Genomic DNA, 16469 nt, shown 5'->3' on the forward strand with positions numbered 1-16469 from the left:
CCAATTACAGCGCCAGAGTCACGATACCCCGAAAAAAAAGATGGACGGTCCGTAGCAGAGGGGACAGCGGTGACATCGCAGGCTCCTGTGTCAGGTAAGTGACACATAATGGGCTACTATGCGATGCATAGTAGCCCATTATGCTTTACCTTTGCAGGGAAACAAAGAGGAAGTAAAACCCATCAGGGTTTACTTCCTCTTTAATGAAAAATATATTACAGGACTATTAAAGTGATACTAAACCCACACTGTTTAATGTACATTGTCCCTTCTCTTTCTGTATATGGATGATGCACTGTAATTATTTTAGTTATAATCTCCTATTCTAGGATAAGAGCAGCGCTTACATAAATACAAATAAATGTCAGTGAATTCATAGTTTTACTGCAGTGCATTTGCAGGTGCGGAAACTGAAAGGAAATGGTCTGGTGAAAAAGGTAATGCAGTTTCCTGCGGCTACATTATGAAATGCAGCTACAATCCTGCTTACTGAACACAAATGTTCTGTAATTGGACAAGGTGGAGGGGTGGGATGGTGATGTCATGCTTTTCATCTCGTACAATTGGAGAACGCTTTGGATTCATTCGGGGCATGCAAAGCATTCTCTGACTGGCACCTATACTAGGCGGCCGTCTGACCTGCCGCTCAGTATGGGACTCATAAGCAAGTGGAGATCGCATAAGTAACATTGGGGTTAATTTACTAAAACTGGAGAGTGCAAAATCTGGTGCAGCTCTGCATAGAAACCAATCAGCTTCTAGGTTTTTTGTGAAGGCTAAATTGAACAAGCTAAAGTTAGAAGCTGATTGGCTATCATGCAGAGCTGCACCAGATTTTGCACTCTCCAGTTTTAGTAAATCATCCCGAATGTCTACTGAAGGTATATAATAATTATAATTGGACGTTATAAAAAAGCCATTAACTGTAGAGAGTTTTTCAGCGTTTTTGCACTAGTGTTTTTTTTTTAGCTTTGCAAAAATATACTCCCATGAAAATGTAGAGCTCACAAATGCTGATAAACACAGAATAGCCGCGTTTTTCAGCGTTTGTTGGCATTTTGAAGCTGTTTCAGCTTTTTTCAGAGTTAGAGCTGTTTTATAGCTGAAAAACTCCTCAAAACCCACTAGTTCTGAGGGTTTTTTTCCAGCCAGAAAATGCCCTTACCAAAAACTGCTGACAACTCCTCTGTGTGCATGAACACATAGGATAACATGCTGGGGGGTTTATTGGCTGCAGAAAAAAGTCTGAAGCCAAAAACAGCAGCTGTAAAACGTCCAGTGTGCATGAGGCCTTAATATAAGGACACTTGGCTGTCCAGGGATCCCACCATGTCGGCACCCCAAGCTGATCCGTCCATCGGCTTTGGTTGCAGGCGCCGGCATCTTCACGAATGCCCGAGTCGCACTTTCTGAATGGTCCTCTGTCTTCTGGGACCTGTGTGTCCCCCTGAAGGCAGCAACGGATGGGGGGGGGGGAAGCAAACAAGCAGAGCTTCCCCTTTTGGGTGGAGTTCAGCTTTAATATCCCATAACTAAATGTCTCCCATATACCCATCACTAAATATATGTTCTGGGCTGAGATAAAGCAGTTACCATATGAGAGGGGGACATTCAATCATCTTTATTTTTTAATTTTTTTTTCCCTTGCAATTTTTTAAGTGTTCCGGAAACACACTCGTGGTTATGGCTATGTTTTTCCACACCACATAAGGATCTTAGTATATTTTTAATCTGCTATTTATAAGTGGGTGTAGTCTAATTCCGAATATAGCCAAAGGTCATTTTATGTAGCAATTTTCTTAAAATAAATGTTCGCATCCCCTGCTAACCTTTGTATGGTGGTATCTTGGAAATCATTCTGACACATAACCTAGTCAGTAAATATTTTTTTTGCATGAGGTGTCAGGATGTCTCTTTATAGCAACCCTTTTAACCATGTTTTCCAACCACCTTCCCATTGCTGTAAGGTGGTAGGGTAGTATGATCAGCATGTGACACATTTTGAACCAGTCATGTAAACAATAGGAGACCGTCTTACAGATGGGCTACGTTTATCACACTTTGACAAATCAGTGTAGCCAATAGACTCTGCGGCTAAACTTTTCCCCACGACTGACTTGAAATGAATTGTTCTGCACTGTATCTGTGTGGAGGTGGCCATCTTGGTAGAGGCTGGGCTTTTCTTCCTTATGTCAGTCTCTCATCCTAAATGACTGGTGATCTGATGACTAATTGTGTATTAGAGGGGATCAGAAAGCATCAATCACAGAATGAATGAAGCAGGGAGATTCTTGTCTATAGGTCATTGGCTATAGTTTTCTCCAACAACAGTGAGAACCTCAATCATAACATCACAAATCTTGTAAAACTAGCAGTCGGAGGCAGCAGTACACACTATTTTATCAGGAGCAATTTAGACAAAGGGTCTCTACATACCTACAGGGATACTAAACTGTCAGCACCCCAGCTGCCGGTCCATTGACCCTATCTTAAAATTATTTATAATAGCTTATCATTTTATGTTTTTTTTCTTTTTTTTTTAAGCTAAGATTTGTAAAGAAGACCTCTACCGATTACATACGCAGGCATTGCTTCCTACCTAGAAGTAGTATTGCACAGTCAACAGCAGTGGCAGCTGGTGTGTTTTTTTTTTTTTGTTTTTTTTTTTCCCCGGGAGGATGGTCGGGTCATCAAAGCCCCCACTTTCCCGATCTAGGAGACGGGCGGGTAGTGTGTCCGGAGAGCGGCAGCTTTCTTTCTTCCTCCCCCTGTGCATTACGGCAGCTTCCTCCATGCATCTCCTCCCCTCCTCCTAGGCATCCAATAGGATCATCTATCCTTTCAGCCAATCAGGGAAATGGGTATCAGACCCGCACTTCCTGATTGGTGGAGAGACGATTCAGTGTTAGAATAGCAAATGAATATTCATTATTCTAACCCACCTGGGTGGGCTCCGAGCGCAATGCACTGCGCCCAGAGCCCACCCTATTTTGAAGCCTATTAGGTGCTTCTTAACCACTTGCCGACCGCTGCACGCCAATGTACGTCCCTAATTTGGGGACGGATATCATTGTTATGGCAGCAGATAGCTGCCATAACCCCGGTATCCCCGTGTTCGGTCAGCTACAAGATAATAGTGGTCTCTACAGTGGATTCGCCGCAAGATCACTTTTAACGGTGGCGGGAGAGGCCCCACCACCACCACCACGATCCGGTGCCCTCCGCTGCTTACGGCCGACGGCTCCGGCGATCGCGTCTGTCTCCTTCCTTGGTATGGAGACGAGTGAGGGGAAGATGGCCCCCACCCGTCTCCATACCATAGCAGGGCGGAAGCGGCGTAGCTTCCGCCCATACATCTTAATGGCACATTTTTCTGTTGTCATTTTTTCAAATGACAAAATTTTTTTTTTTTTTATTGCATTTAAGTCCAAATATGAGATTTGAGGTATTTTTGACCCCAGATCTCATATTTAAGAAGACCTGTCATGCTTTTTTCTATTACAAGGGATGTTTACATTCCTTGTAATAGGAATAAAAGTGACCCAAATTTAAAAAAAAAAAAAAAACAGTGTAAAAATAAAATCAAGTAAAATGAATAAGAAATAAATTTTTTTTTTAAATGCCCCGTCCCGATGAGCTTGCACGCAGAAGCGAACGCATACGTGAGTAGCGCCCGCATATAAAAACGGTGGCCAAACCACACATGTGAGGTATCGCCACGATCGTTAGAGCGAGAGCAATAATTCTAGCCCTAGACCTCCTCTATAACTCAAAACATGCAACCTGTAGAATTTTTTTAAACATCGCCTTTGGAGATTTTTGAGGGTAAAAGTTTGATGCCATTCCACGAGCAGGCGCAATTTTGAAGCCTGACATGTTGGGTATCAATTTACTCGGTGTAACATTATCTTTCGCAATATAAAAAAATTGGGCTTACTTTACTGTTGTCTTAATTTTTTTAGTCAAAAATTTTTTTCCAAAAAAAGTGCGCTTGTGAGACCGCTGCGCAAATACAGTGTGAAAAAAAGTATTGCAATGACCACCATTTTATTCTCTAGGTGGTTTAGAAAAAAAAAAAAAACAATATATAATGTTTGGGGGTTCTAAGTAATTTTCTAGCAAAAAAAAAACTGTTTTAAACATGTAAACACCAAAATCTCAAAATGTGGCTGGTCCTTACGTGGTTAAAAACACCCCCGCTGCTGTAATTCATGCGCCCGGCATCCTGAAAGGGGCCGAACGCATGAATAGGGGATGGAAAAGGGAAGGCGGCGCCTGTGCTCACTATTAATATTCACACTTTTTTTTTTTTTTTTTTTCAGACAGCACAGGTCTGTGGCTCTGTGTAATTGCTGTTTTTGCTTTGACCACCCACCCAGTGCTACCAAGGCCTTTTTGTTTGGGACCCGATTGTGTCCAGGGTTTCTCCAAAGGCTGCTAAGGGTGCCGTAGGCTGTTGCTGATTAACCTCCTATTTGACTGGGGCAAGTACCACTTGGCAGAGTCAGCTGCATGACACCAATGATCTTTTATGCTGTTTGTAAGAAGACCTTCTGACCACCACTGTAAGTGCAGCATTCTTCTTGAGGGCCACCAGCGATGAGCTTAGGCATTTTCAGGCAAAAGTCTGAACCCGCCTGAGCTATGCTGCCAGGAAGCTGTCAAAGCTGACAGCCAATCTTGGGTAGTGGAGACATTCCACGCTCCACAGCCACACATATATACAGCACTTCCATACGTGCGACTGCAGGGGACGGAATGCCTCTGTAGCGTATACGCCAGGTTCGGACTCCTGTCCGAACACACCTAAGCTCATCCCTACTGGCCTCCAAACTAAAGGGCTTTTTTTCCCATGGCCTGCCAACAAAGTTTTTAATTGGGGGTTCCCCAAGACCTACAATTTTATTTTCAATGGTTCCTCAGTGTCAAGTCTGAAAAAGGGTGATTATGACAGTCCTATTTAGCCGGTGCCTGTTTGGAGCTCAGCTCTGATTAAGGCAGACCATAGATTGTGAAAGTTGCAGGAAAGAAATTTGCACGATTCCGTCCTGCCAAAGCATTGTATTCTCCCAGCAGGGGGGGGCGAGGGGAAGCTGTCCTCGTCGGGAATAATCGATCAACTTTGTACAATCAGCCTGCCCATATACGGTTCAAATCTCGCCTGGTTGCTGCTCAAAATAACAAACGTTTTCATTTTATATCCAGTTGTATCTTCTGTTGCATGATTTGGTTTGGCTCAGTCCTCTAACGCTTTTGATCTTGATCTTACAAATTTGTCCAGATCAATACGAATACTCTTATTGTTTTGTTCTGCAGATTTTATACAAAGCCGACGTGATGTTTCCTCTATTTTTAAGCTGAGACATTTTTATGCACTTTATCACTGCCTGTGCCACCTGGCTGAATCTGAGCCATCACTGTGAGGACAAAGGAACGGTTATTAAAGGAATCCTGCAATGTTCCAAAAGCTAAATAGTATGTTTATGGGCAACTCCAGCAACATCTTGAGCCATGATCCGGAGCTTAATGAAAAGGAAGAGGATGAATGGATTCTGGTGGACTTCATAGGTAGGACAATGAGTATGTGGTGAAACACTCTGTATACCTGTATCTGAATACCATGCTGCACTAGTCAAATATGAAAGAGGACACCCTTGCCACTAACGCCCCTTTTTTTTCAGCAGCCATAGGGGTTGATTTACTAAAACTAGAGTGCAAAATCTGGTGTAGCTCTCCATAGAAACCAATCAGCTGCCAGTTTTTTGTTTTTTTTTGTTTTAAGATATTAATTGAACAAGCTGAAGTTAGGAGCTGATTGGCTACCATGCACAGCTGCACCAGATATTGCACTCTTTAGATATAGTAAATCAACTCCATAGTATTAAGTGTAAAATAGGCCTAAGTCCCCTACCATCACACTGTATAGGAAATGCATGCCATCTCATGTTTTCTCTCATTAAAAACACTGCAAGTGTAGAAGGAATACCTGTTGATGTGTCAAATTCAGTAAGCTCCCAATTTTTTGGAACTTTGCCTATGCTGCCTTGAAAGTTCACTTGATTTCTGGCAGATCAACAGGTGTGTTTTTTTATTTTTTTTATTTTTTTTTGTACTGCAGTGTTTTTTAACGGATAAAACTGGGGAAATGATCATATATTGCAGAGATGTGCTAAATATCCATAGAGAAAACTCACCCAGGCTCTACCGCTGTATAATGCAGTTAGTGTGCAGAGTGGTCGGTGCTCTGCCTAATTGAGTTCACAGTGAATCCATAACAAGTACACGCCGGCAACTCGACAGCTTCTCCATAGAAAACTTTATTATAGTAGTAACATTCTCCAAAATGCTGATGCATTTTGGCCTAAGCTTAGGCCAAAACGCGTCAGTTTTTGGATGATACTGCTATAATAAAGTTTTTTTTTTTATGGAGAAGCTGTCGAGCTGCCAGCTTGTACTTGTTATGGCTTCACTGCTAAATATACATATCAGATACTTGTATCCATTTAAGTTCAGCCGTTTTGAGAAAATTAGACCTATGGTCCATGGAAGAAGGGCAGGAGTTCATGTGTATTTTTTAAATAAAGCACTTTAAAAAAAAAAAAGAAGACTACACAGTTGTTATAACATTTCATTGGCAATACTTTATTTTATTATGTTTTTCACTATTGTTTTCTTGCCCTTCAAAGTGGATGCCTGCACTGGAACAGAAGAAGCCTCCTCTACTTTAGAAGAATTGGTTTTCGTTGATGAACACCCCGTATTATCCTTAACATCTGGTGCCTTGAAACCGTTTGGAAATACTAGTGACTCGTACTTTGTCCATTTCGATGCATGTCCTATGGAAGAGAGCTGGTTTGTAACTCCACCTCCCTGCTTCACTGCTGGAGATTTGACCACTAATGAGGTGGAGACGAGCCCTATGGAGAACCTTCTCATTGAACACCCAAGCATGTCTGTTTATGCTTTTCACAAGCTTTCTAACAAGCAGGCAGATACATGTGCTTCAGAGTTTGATACCTCTAACAATTTAAGGTGAGTTATTTTCTATTCTCCTGAATACCTTCTACTATTTTTAGCTTCTGTGCGTTTAAAGTTAGGCTGTTGCTGATGGCCTTCTGTCCAAGGTAAATAGTGTCTATATAGTCCTGATCAATGTCTGTCCTGTGAGGTCACGGAATTATACAGTGGGGTTTTTATGAATATCTTCAGTCTACAGGACAAAGTTTTACAGCAGAGAGAGCCCAGTCCTCTCTGCTTGACAATAGGACAAAGTTCTTCTTGAATTCCAATCCAATGACTTTACCTAGGCTGAAATGTATCATCAATATGCTGAATGCAGGAAGAAGCATATCAGTCAGATTGGACAGATGAGTGTGCTCTTCTGATGAGAAAATCCAGATGAAAGCATAGTCCAGAATAATACTGTGATCTTTGCGAGGAGTAATAAATGATGCTTGAAAATGGCTTAGAATGGTTGCACTTACAAAAAATATCTTGTGCTAGATAAAATTGACTTATATGCTGCTGGGTAGAGTACTGAGTGACCTTTAGATAACCATTTTTCCTGTTATTGCTCTTAAGAAATGTTTCATTGGCAAAGACAAAACCTGACATTTCTCAATGAAAACCAGGGCTTGTGCACATGGTCACTTTTTAGTTTTCCATGTGTATGCAGAAGAAAGAAATGTCCGGCACCCAGCAGAGAGTCCTTGCATAAGCTTTTCTTCAAAGCGGAACAACTATTCAAGATAGTCATACTGACGCATTTCTACCTTACAAAAAGATCTGAGTCATAACTAGCTGCCATAAGAATAAAGCTGTTAATATACTCCATCCCACCCACAGGTGGATGACGTAAACATCCCAATTAACACATGGACAACACACCTGTACCATATCCCCATAAGTATTAAGTCCAAAAAAAAACATTTTTACTGGGTCCCATGTACCTCTAAAGTACAAATTCATCTTCTGCTGGGATATCCGCTTACACCTGAAATAATAGGGATACATATTTGTCTAGATTAAGACAGTAGTGAAATCATTGGCTTCCCTGGTATGTGTCCATTTGTTGCATTTGTATGATTTTAACATATATATGAATAAAATGAGTTTTTAATAATTGGGGTGTTTACTTCAGCCACCTGTGATTACCAATGTTGTGACAATGGCAGTCGGTCATGAACAGGTCATCTTTATAGGCCGAAACTTGTCAGCATAATGATCTTGAAGAGTTCTACTGTGGAATACAGTTAAAATAGAATTCCATCCTAAACCTAACTAGTTTTAAAAATGTCCCCTTCCCCCTCCTAACCTATGCTTGACTAAGCTGTATAAAAAGGTTTAAATACTTATGTTTAGCTGCTCCAATCTGGTCTTGTAACGCAGCTCTCCTGTGTCAGGTTGCAGGGGAGAGAAGTGAGCACCAACAGCTGGGACATTGGAGCCTATGGGTGATGATGTCGCTCCCGGAATTCCCAGCCATTGTTTAGCGATCTCTCCTCCCCCCTGCAGCTGGGGTAGAGGAGAGGGAATCGCCTGATTGGAGCAGGCTGCAAATAGCTAAGTACATACATCTTTTTTTACACAGGTTAACCAGCATAGGTGTTGGGGGGAGGTGGGGGCAATTTTTCAAGTGGAATTACAGTTAAATCTACCCTTTATTTGAAAAATATAGTAAACCTTTAAGCGCTTTTGGGATTGCTAAATGTCTGAAAAAGAAACAACTGTCTTATTCAGACAGTGAGCAATCCTCTTCAATATTTGTGCCTGTGCAGCCGAATGTGCCTGATCACAGGCACTTCCTAGTACTGTTGTCAAAGTCTAATAGGTCGGCTCAGCCCTGCCCTATATGTGACATCACATGCTTTCGCATGAATGAATATTCACAAGCTTCTTCATTTATGAGAGAGCTCTGGCCTTGGAGCTGCAGGGCAAGCCATAACCTCACTAGATAAAATCCCTAGGTGTTTTGGAATATTTAAAAGTTATAAACGCGCTATCATTATATAAATGGTGGATATACAGTATCTCACAAAAGTGATTACACCTGACACCTCACATGTTTATAAATATTGTATTATGGCTTTTCATGTGACAACACTAAAGAAATGACACTTTGCTACAATGTAAAGTAGTTAGTGTACAGCTTGTATAACAGTGTAAATTTGCTGTCCCCTCAAAATATCTCAACACACAGCCATTAATGTCTAAACCGCTGGCAACAAAAGTGAGTACACCCCTAAGTGAAAATGTCCAAATTGGGCCCAATTAGCCATTTCCTCCCAGGTGTCATGTGACTCGTTAGTGTTACAAGGTCTCTGCTGTGAATGGGGAGCAAGTGTGTTAAATTCGTGTTTGTGTGTTATCGCTCTCACTTTCTCATACTGATCACTGGAAGTTCAACATGGCACCTTATGGCAAAGATCTCTGAGAATCTGAAAAAAAGAATTGTTGCTCTACATAAAGATGGCCTAGGCTGTAAGAAGATTGCCAGACCCTGAAACTGAGCTGCAGCACGGTGGCCAAGACCACACAGCGGTTTAACAGGACAGGTTCCACTCAGAACAGGCCTCACCATGGTCGACCAAAGAAGTTGAATGCACGTGCTCAGCGTCATATCCAGAGGTTGTCTTTGGGAAATAGATGTATAAGTGCTGCCAGCGTTACTGCAGAGGTTGAATGGGTTGGGGGTCAGCCTGTCAGTGCTCAGACCATACGCCGCACACTGCATCAAATTGGTCTGCATGGCTGTCGTCCCAGAAGGAACCCTCTTCTAAAGATGATGCACAAGAAAGCCTGCAAACAGTTTGTTGAGGACAAGCAGACTAAGGACATGGATTAATGGCACCTCCTGTGGTCTGATGTGACCAAGACGAACCTATTTGGTTCAGATGGTGTCAAGCGTGTGTGGCGGCAACCAGGTGAGGAGTACAAAGACAAGTGTGTCTTGCCTACAGTCAAGCATGGTGGTGGGAGTGTCATGGTCTGGGGCTGCATGAGTGCTGCTGACACTGGGGAACCATGAATGCCAATGTACTGTGACATACTGAAGCAGAGCATGATCCCCCTCCTTTCGGAGACTGGGCCACAGGGCAGTATTCCAATATAATGACCCCAAACACACCCCCAAGACGACCACTGCCTTGCTAAAGAAGCTGAGGGTAAAGGTGATGGACTGGCCAAGCATGTCTCCAGACCTAAACCCTATTGAGCATTTGTGGGTCATCCTCAAATGGAAGGTGGAGGGAGCGCAAGGTCTCTAACATCCACCAGCTCTGTGATGTCGTCATGGAGGAGTGGAAGAGGACTCCAGTGGCAACCTGTGAAGCTCTGGTGAACTCCATGCCCAAGAGGGTTAAGGCAGTGCTGGAAAATAATAGCCACACAAAATATTGACACTTTGGGCCCAATTTGGACATTTACACTTATGCCCTATACACGCGGTCAGACATTGATCGGACATCCAGAGAACAAAATCCTAGGTTTTGGCTCAAACTTGTCTTGCATACACACGATCACACAAAGTTGTTGGAAAATCCGATCATTCTGAACGCGGGTGACGTAAAACACGTACATCAGGACTATAAACGGGGCAGTAGCCAATAGCTTTCATCTCTTTATTCTGAGCATGCGTGGCACTTTGTGCGTCGGATTTGTGTACACACGATCGGAAATTCCGACAACGGATTTTGTTGTCGGAAAATTTTATATCCTGCTCTCAAACTTTGTGTGTGTCGGAAAATCAGATGGAAAATGTGTGATGGAGCCTACACACGGTCGGAATTTCCGACAACCAGGTCCTATCACACATTTTCCGTTGGAAAATCCAACCGTGTGTACGGGGCATTAGGGGTGTGCTCACTTTTGGCAGCGGTTTTTACAAGCTGTACACTCACTACTTTGTAGCAAAGTGTCATTTCTTCAGTGTTCTCACATAAAAAAATATATAATAACATATTTACAAAAATGTGAGGGATGTACTCGCTTTTTTGTGAGGTAATGTATTTTATTCTGTAAAGAGCCCATTGAAGCCCTTCCAGTAATCTGTGAAAATCTGTGAAAATCTGTTCAATTGAAATTTATCCACATTGGGCAATTATTTGATGTCTAAAGGGAGGATTCAGAAAGGATTGCCAAGTTTTGCTGCATACTTGTACCAGGTCAGCCAAGTATTAAAACCAGAGACCACCAGACAAGTAGCGTATGCAGACCAATGGCAGCACTCTTTTTTTCCCCATGTAAAGGTTCTCTTTTATATGTTCATCTTTTTTTTTGTTTGTTTTTACAATGTACATCTGTAGGAGAGGTAACAGACTTGTGTGCAATCAATTCCAAGTTGCAAAGGAAATTCGCTTCTCGACTGTTATGTTAATAGAAATGGAACTTAAAGGTGGCCAAACCAGTTACAATCTGTATAATCTTGTTTACATTTGCCAACAACTATGTAGTATAAGGGCCTGCCTTTTACCACATTTATTGGTAAAGGTAAACAAGTTGGGTGTGTCAGCAGGTAGCAAATGCACCAAACCTAAAGCATGAAAGAAGCGAAGTGCTGATTGGAAAAAGGCAGCACCCATAGGATTTATTGAAACCCATGTTGCTGTAATCTTTAGCAAAATTGAGTTTTGATCGGGTTACTGAACAAGCTCTTGGCTCCATGTGCCGTTTATCAAACCAGCCAAAAAATATATTTATTTTGAGTTAGACAACTTGTTCCTTTCTATGGTAATTGGATCAAGGTGTTGGAGCTACTTGTTCGGATATAAATGCTAGGGTATTGTCTGACCTTTATTAGAATTTGAAGAAGTGGCCTAGACAAGCTACAAAACATCTACCATTACAGAACCAGTTCATTGGGCCTGTTTACACTTGCTTCAAACATGGCTTTAGACACGCTTTGTTAAAGCTCTCTGAATGCCATTAAAAGCCCCTGTCACTAAATAAAATGGTTGGCTTACAGTCCTGTTTACACCTTGCATTTGTGTTGCTTAACAAATGATACTCCATGTTGCTTTAGTGGTGCTTCAAAGCGTCTTCAAAGCCTCCATAAAAGTCTATGACAAAGCTCGCTTGAAGCACCTGAAGCTTTTGAGAGGCTTTAATCCAACTTTATTATTATTATTTAAGGTACTTGTATAGCGCTGTCAATTTACGCAGAGCTTTACATATACATTGTACATTCACATAGCTCCCTACCCTCAAGGAGCTTACAATCTAAGGTCCCTGACTCCCATTCATGTACTAGGGCCAATTTTAGACAGAAGCCAATTAACCTACCAGCATGTCTTTGGAGTGTGGGAGGAAACCGGAGTACCCGGAGGAAACCCACGCAGGCGCAGATTTGATCCAGCGACCCTTTTTTACTGCTAGGCGAGAGTGCTACCCACTACACCACTGTGGTGTAAAACTTTAGCTTCGCTTTGTTTTGGAGAAATTGCAGGTATGAGAGATCCACACACAGGGTATCTGCCAAGCTTCATCAAAGCCTAAAAAAGCGTTGCAAAAACATCAAAGGCGCTTTAGGCGCGGTAGGCGCTTTAATGTGTGTTGCAGTCGTAAATGAGCCCTAGATAAACTTAGTTGAGTAAATATCCGCACAGCAAAGAGTATTATTTATTTATTTATTTCAAGTATTTATATAGCGCCGTCAATTTACGCAGCGCTTTACATATACATTGTACATTCACATCAGTCCCTACCCTCAAGGAGCTTACAATCTAAGGTCCCTAACTCACATTCATACATACTAGGGACAATTTTAGACAGGATCCAATTAACCTACCAGCATGTCTTTGGAGTGTGGGAGGAAACCGGAGTACCCGGAGGAAACCCACGCAGGCACAGGGAGAACATGCTTCCTGAGACAGCAAACTTGCCTTATCTTATGGTAGGAAAAGGCCTGGTTTTTAACCTAACTCAAATAGCAAAAAGGCTATTTTTTTCAGGGTACATTATCAGAAAAGGGAGTAGGGCAATGGGACCAATTCACAATTCTTCTTTCTTTTTTTTCAGGTCTGATGCAGAACTTTCAAATATGGGCCACCGTGTCCATTGTTATGTTGCTACTCTTGCAGCTCGCACACACTGTCTGGAGCAGGCTAAGACATTGCACTACACCAAGCTTTCAAAGCAGCAGTTGGAAAAAAAACCTCTTCTGAACCGGAAAAGCCTTAGACGCCAAAACCTCATTCGAGGTTGCCATTCACATCATATCAAGCACAGCGGTATCCTTGTTCACCAGCCTTGTCAGCGTCGGTACAATTATAAGTGTTGAATGGTTTCATTCTTTTCATCCTTCACCAAAAACAAAAAAAAAAAAGGCTAATTATTGGAGTATGGAGAAAGCATCACAGAGCTCCATTAGTTCACTCAGTGCTGTACCTTGTGCTAGCTCTGTTCTACTCTCTCAGCATATACTGTAGCAATTCAAAATGGAATCCTGCAGTGATAAAGCATTGTTTCCATAAAAGTTTAACATTATAATGAGTGATCTGGGGGGAAAAGTGTTACCAGCAAACTAAGGGTGATGTCTAAAACCTTATGGTTTGCTTTTGTTTTGTCAAAGGCAATTATTCGTTCTATTGTATATTAGCAAGACCCAAACTACACAGGTGCCTCCTTGGTGATTTGCAGTCACATGAGTTAAGATCACGCAAATTGATTGTAGATTTTTGTGATAATGTTCTTATATTTTTTAAGAACTTTAGCCATTGTTAGAAAAGTGGCTGAAGATTGGCCACAATAGATCACATAGGATTGCAGCAATTTGAAAAGTCAAATGGTAATTTTTCAGGCATCTAATAAGTGAGTGGATGCCACCTTTTTAGTGATTGCATGGATCTCTGTATGATGTTTGGAGTCGCTCCCAGTCATTTTGTGCCTAACAGGTTTTGGGCTACAATGGGTTGAGTTTTGTTCTGCCAGTGAAAATTGAGATTGCAGGCGAAAACTCAGATTTCCTTTGTCCAAAAGGTTTCACGGTTAAAATTATTGTATCATTTTTGGTCAGTCAGTAGAAATTTCAATATTGATTGCGTTTGTTTTGTTTTGTTTTTTTAATTTTTTTTGTATGGATGTGTTTAAAAAGCTTATTTTTGGAATATACCTATCATCAAAAGGCCAAGTTAATTATTTGCATGGTTACAGGTAGGTTGACTTGCCTGTCTTCCTAATTTCTCTGGGCAACAGCAGTAATATTTTCCCGCAGAAATATTGTGTTTCTGTCTCCTTCCTTAAAGAAGAGTTGTATTGTGGAAGCTGTGCCTAATCTGAACAGTTTATGCCTTGTTCTGAACATTATTGGTAGGGCTTTGCTTCCGTCTGTCAGTACTTCCCTCGACTGGTGGGGGTAATGATCAATACACAGCATTAAAGGTGCATAAAGCACAGATCTGCTGGTAGAATAGAAACTGGGAGATCCTTGCATGGCCAGTCCTGATACGGTTCCTCTCCAGCATAGAGAACTGTAATTAGCACAGTATTAACATCAAATCTCTTGAGATAAGCAGCCACAGGAAGTAGTGCCTTAGATCTCGCCTGCAAAAAAAAAAAAAAAAAAAGCTCAGGGCACAAAGTGCAAAGTTATTTTCGGGATGAATTCAAGACAAATGGTTTAAGGGTTCAGATTCTGCACAGTAAATATTCTAGATATTCCTGAGTAACATTGGAAAGCTTCACTTCTTAAACTCCAGTCCACTTTAAGGCCACATTATGGTTTTTCTCGTATTGCTGGATACACACGTTTATTCATTGTGAAGAATCCATGTCTTTTGGAATTCAAAAATAAATTTAAATTCTAACTATTTCACTGCAGGAGAGCCCATGAGATATGAGACGCCAATATGTAATTTAACATACCTGTAACTATACAAAACTGAAGAATATTTGTGGATAGAGCTGGCCTTTAGCGTGAAGTACAAACGGTGTGCCTACACTGAGGCCAGACCTTCAGGAAGGTGATGATGTTGCTAGAGGGAGTCCTACCAATGAAACCATTGAATGACTTGGCTTTGAGAAATTCTAAACTTTGGCTGATATAATTAAAAACCTATAGGCAAAACTTTTATTTGTTGGAGTAAGGGAGGGTTATAACCCCTATCGTTTTTTTGCCATCTGTGTCCCATTGGGGATATCTACCTTCACTCCCTTTTCTATAGTCAAAACAGGAAGTAAGAGGAAATTCCTACAAATAAGGATATCCCTTGCCCCCCCCCCCCCCCCAGGTAATCAGAACTAGTGTCCCCATTGGAAGATTTCCCCTCTATTACTTTACTGGGGACAACCCAAAATTTGGGATTTTCTTTCACTTCACTTTTTCAATGATAATGGTAAACATGACAAGTAGAAAGGGTGAATCTCCCTAATGGGGACACAGACAGCAATAAAAATTGATAGGTGTTCTAATCCCTCTCCAATCTATCCAAAACTAATAAAGTTTTGCCTTTAGTTACCCTATAGCCTTAGCTACCTTTATAAATCTAGTTTATATGTTGTAAACAGTCCACAAAGATCAACCTTTTTTTTTCCAATATGATGTTACAATTCTAAAGTGGCTTTGTGAGATCTTTCAATGTTTGTGTTTTTTTTTTTTTTTTTTTTTTTTTTTTACTTCACTACCAATGCAAAATGCTCATATGGACTTTCAGACCTTTTTTCATTTGTGTGTATGCCTTTCAAACAAGCTGGGCTTACCCTTGTGCCGGTTTTTAAACTGTGGGCATTGTATATAAATACTGTACATGTATAGATCCAGTATATACAGTATTGTAAAACTGAATATTAGACAGTTACGCCTAAACTTTTTTTATACAGTTATTCCTGCAGGTTTCTTTTCCTTTATACTGGGACACTCTAATAGGGAGATTATCTGTCTCACTAAATCTCTAACTTTCAACACTTGGGCATATTTATAAAGCAATAAATGTGACTTTTACCAGACATTAACTAGTTGTGAATCAATCACTGTCATGTACAACACATATACCATGAACATACATGTGCAGTAATTATTTGGCGAATATCAGATTCACCGTTTTTTTTTATAATTATGCCCCTTAGCGTGGCATTCTTAAGTCCTTAATGTATGGTGTATATCTCTTAAGCTTACCACATTATTCCACTGGAGCATTTGCAAACTTTATTTCTGTTAAAGCAAAATATTTAAAACATGGTTTACAGCATAATATATTTTTCAAGGCATTTTTTTTACTTTACTGGATGCCTTAATAAAAAAAAAAAACATGAATTCATATGTATTTGGATATTTATATAGTCATAGACTGTACATTATTTTAAGAATGTTACCATCCACTTGTTGACCTAGATCTGTAAGTTATGATTTTATACAGATTTTAAATCCAGTTGTATACATCACCAATGAACAACTCGTGGGCTGCATCGCTTTCCTTTACATATTTAATGGAAAGCCTTTTGAAAATCCCGACTGACAGTGTTGTGATTTTTTTTTT

At 40.9% G+C, this 16469-nt stretch overlaps 1 protein-coding gene across 2 annotated transcripts in view; it reads left to right on the forward strand.

Annotated features, from left to right (window-relative positions):
* The window catches only part of TP53INP1 (tumor protein p53 inducible nuclear protein 1), a 33440-nt gene extending 17194 nt beyond the window's left edge, over positions 1-16246 (forward strand). For both annotated transcript variants that reach the window (XM_073631990.1, XM_073631989.1), the window contains exons 2-4: positions 5317-5568; positions 6687-7032; positions 13015-16246. In XM_073631990.1, the coding sequence (XP_073488091.1) occupies positions 5457-5568; positions 6687-7032; positions 13015-13276 (720 nt within the window). In that variant the 5' untranslated portion in view covers positions 5317-5456 and the 3' untranslated portion in view covers positions 13277-16246. The remainder of the gene's footprint in view (positions 1-5316; positions 5569-6686; positions 7033-13014) is intronic.
* The last annotated feature ends 223 nt before the right edge of the window (positions 16247-16469 follow it).

The sequence above is a fragment of the Aquarana catesbeiana genome, linkage group LG05 (genome assembly GCF_042186555.1).
Source record: "Aquarana catesbeiana isolate 2022-GZ linkage group LG05, ASM4218655v1, whole genome shotgun sequence".
Lineage (NCBI taxonomy): Eukaryota > Metazoa > Chordata > Amphibia > Anura > Ranidae > Aquarana > Aquarana catesbeiana.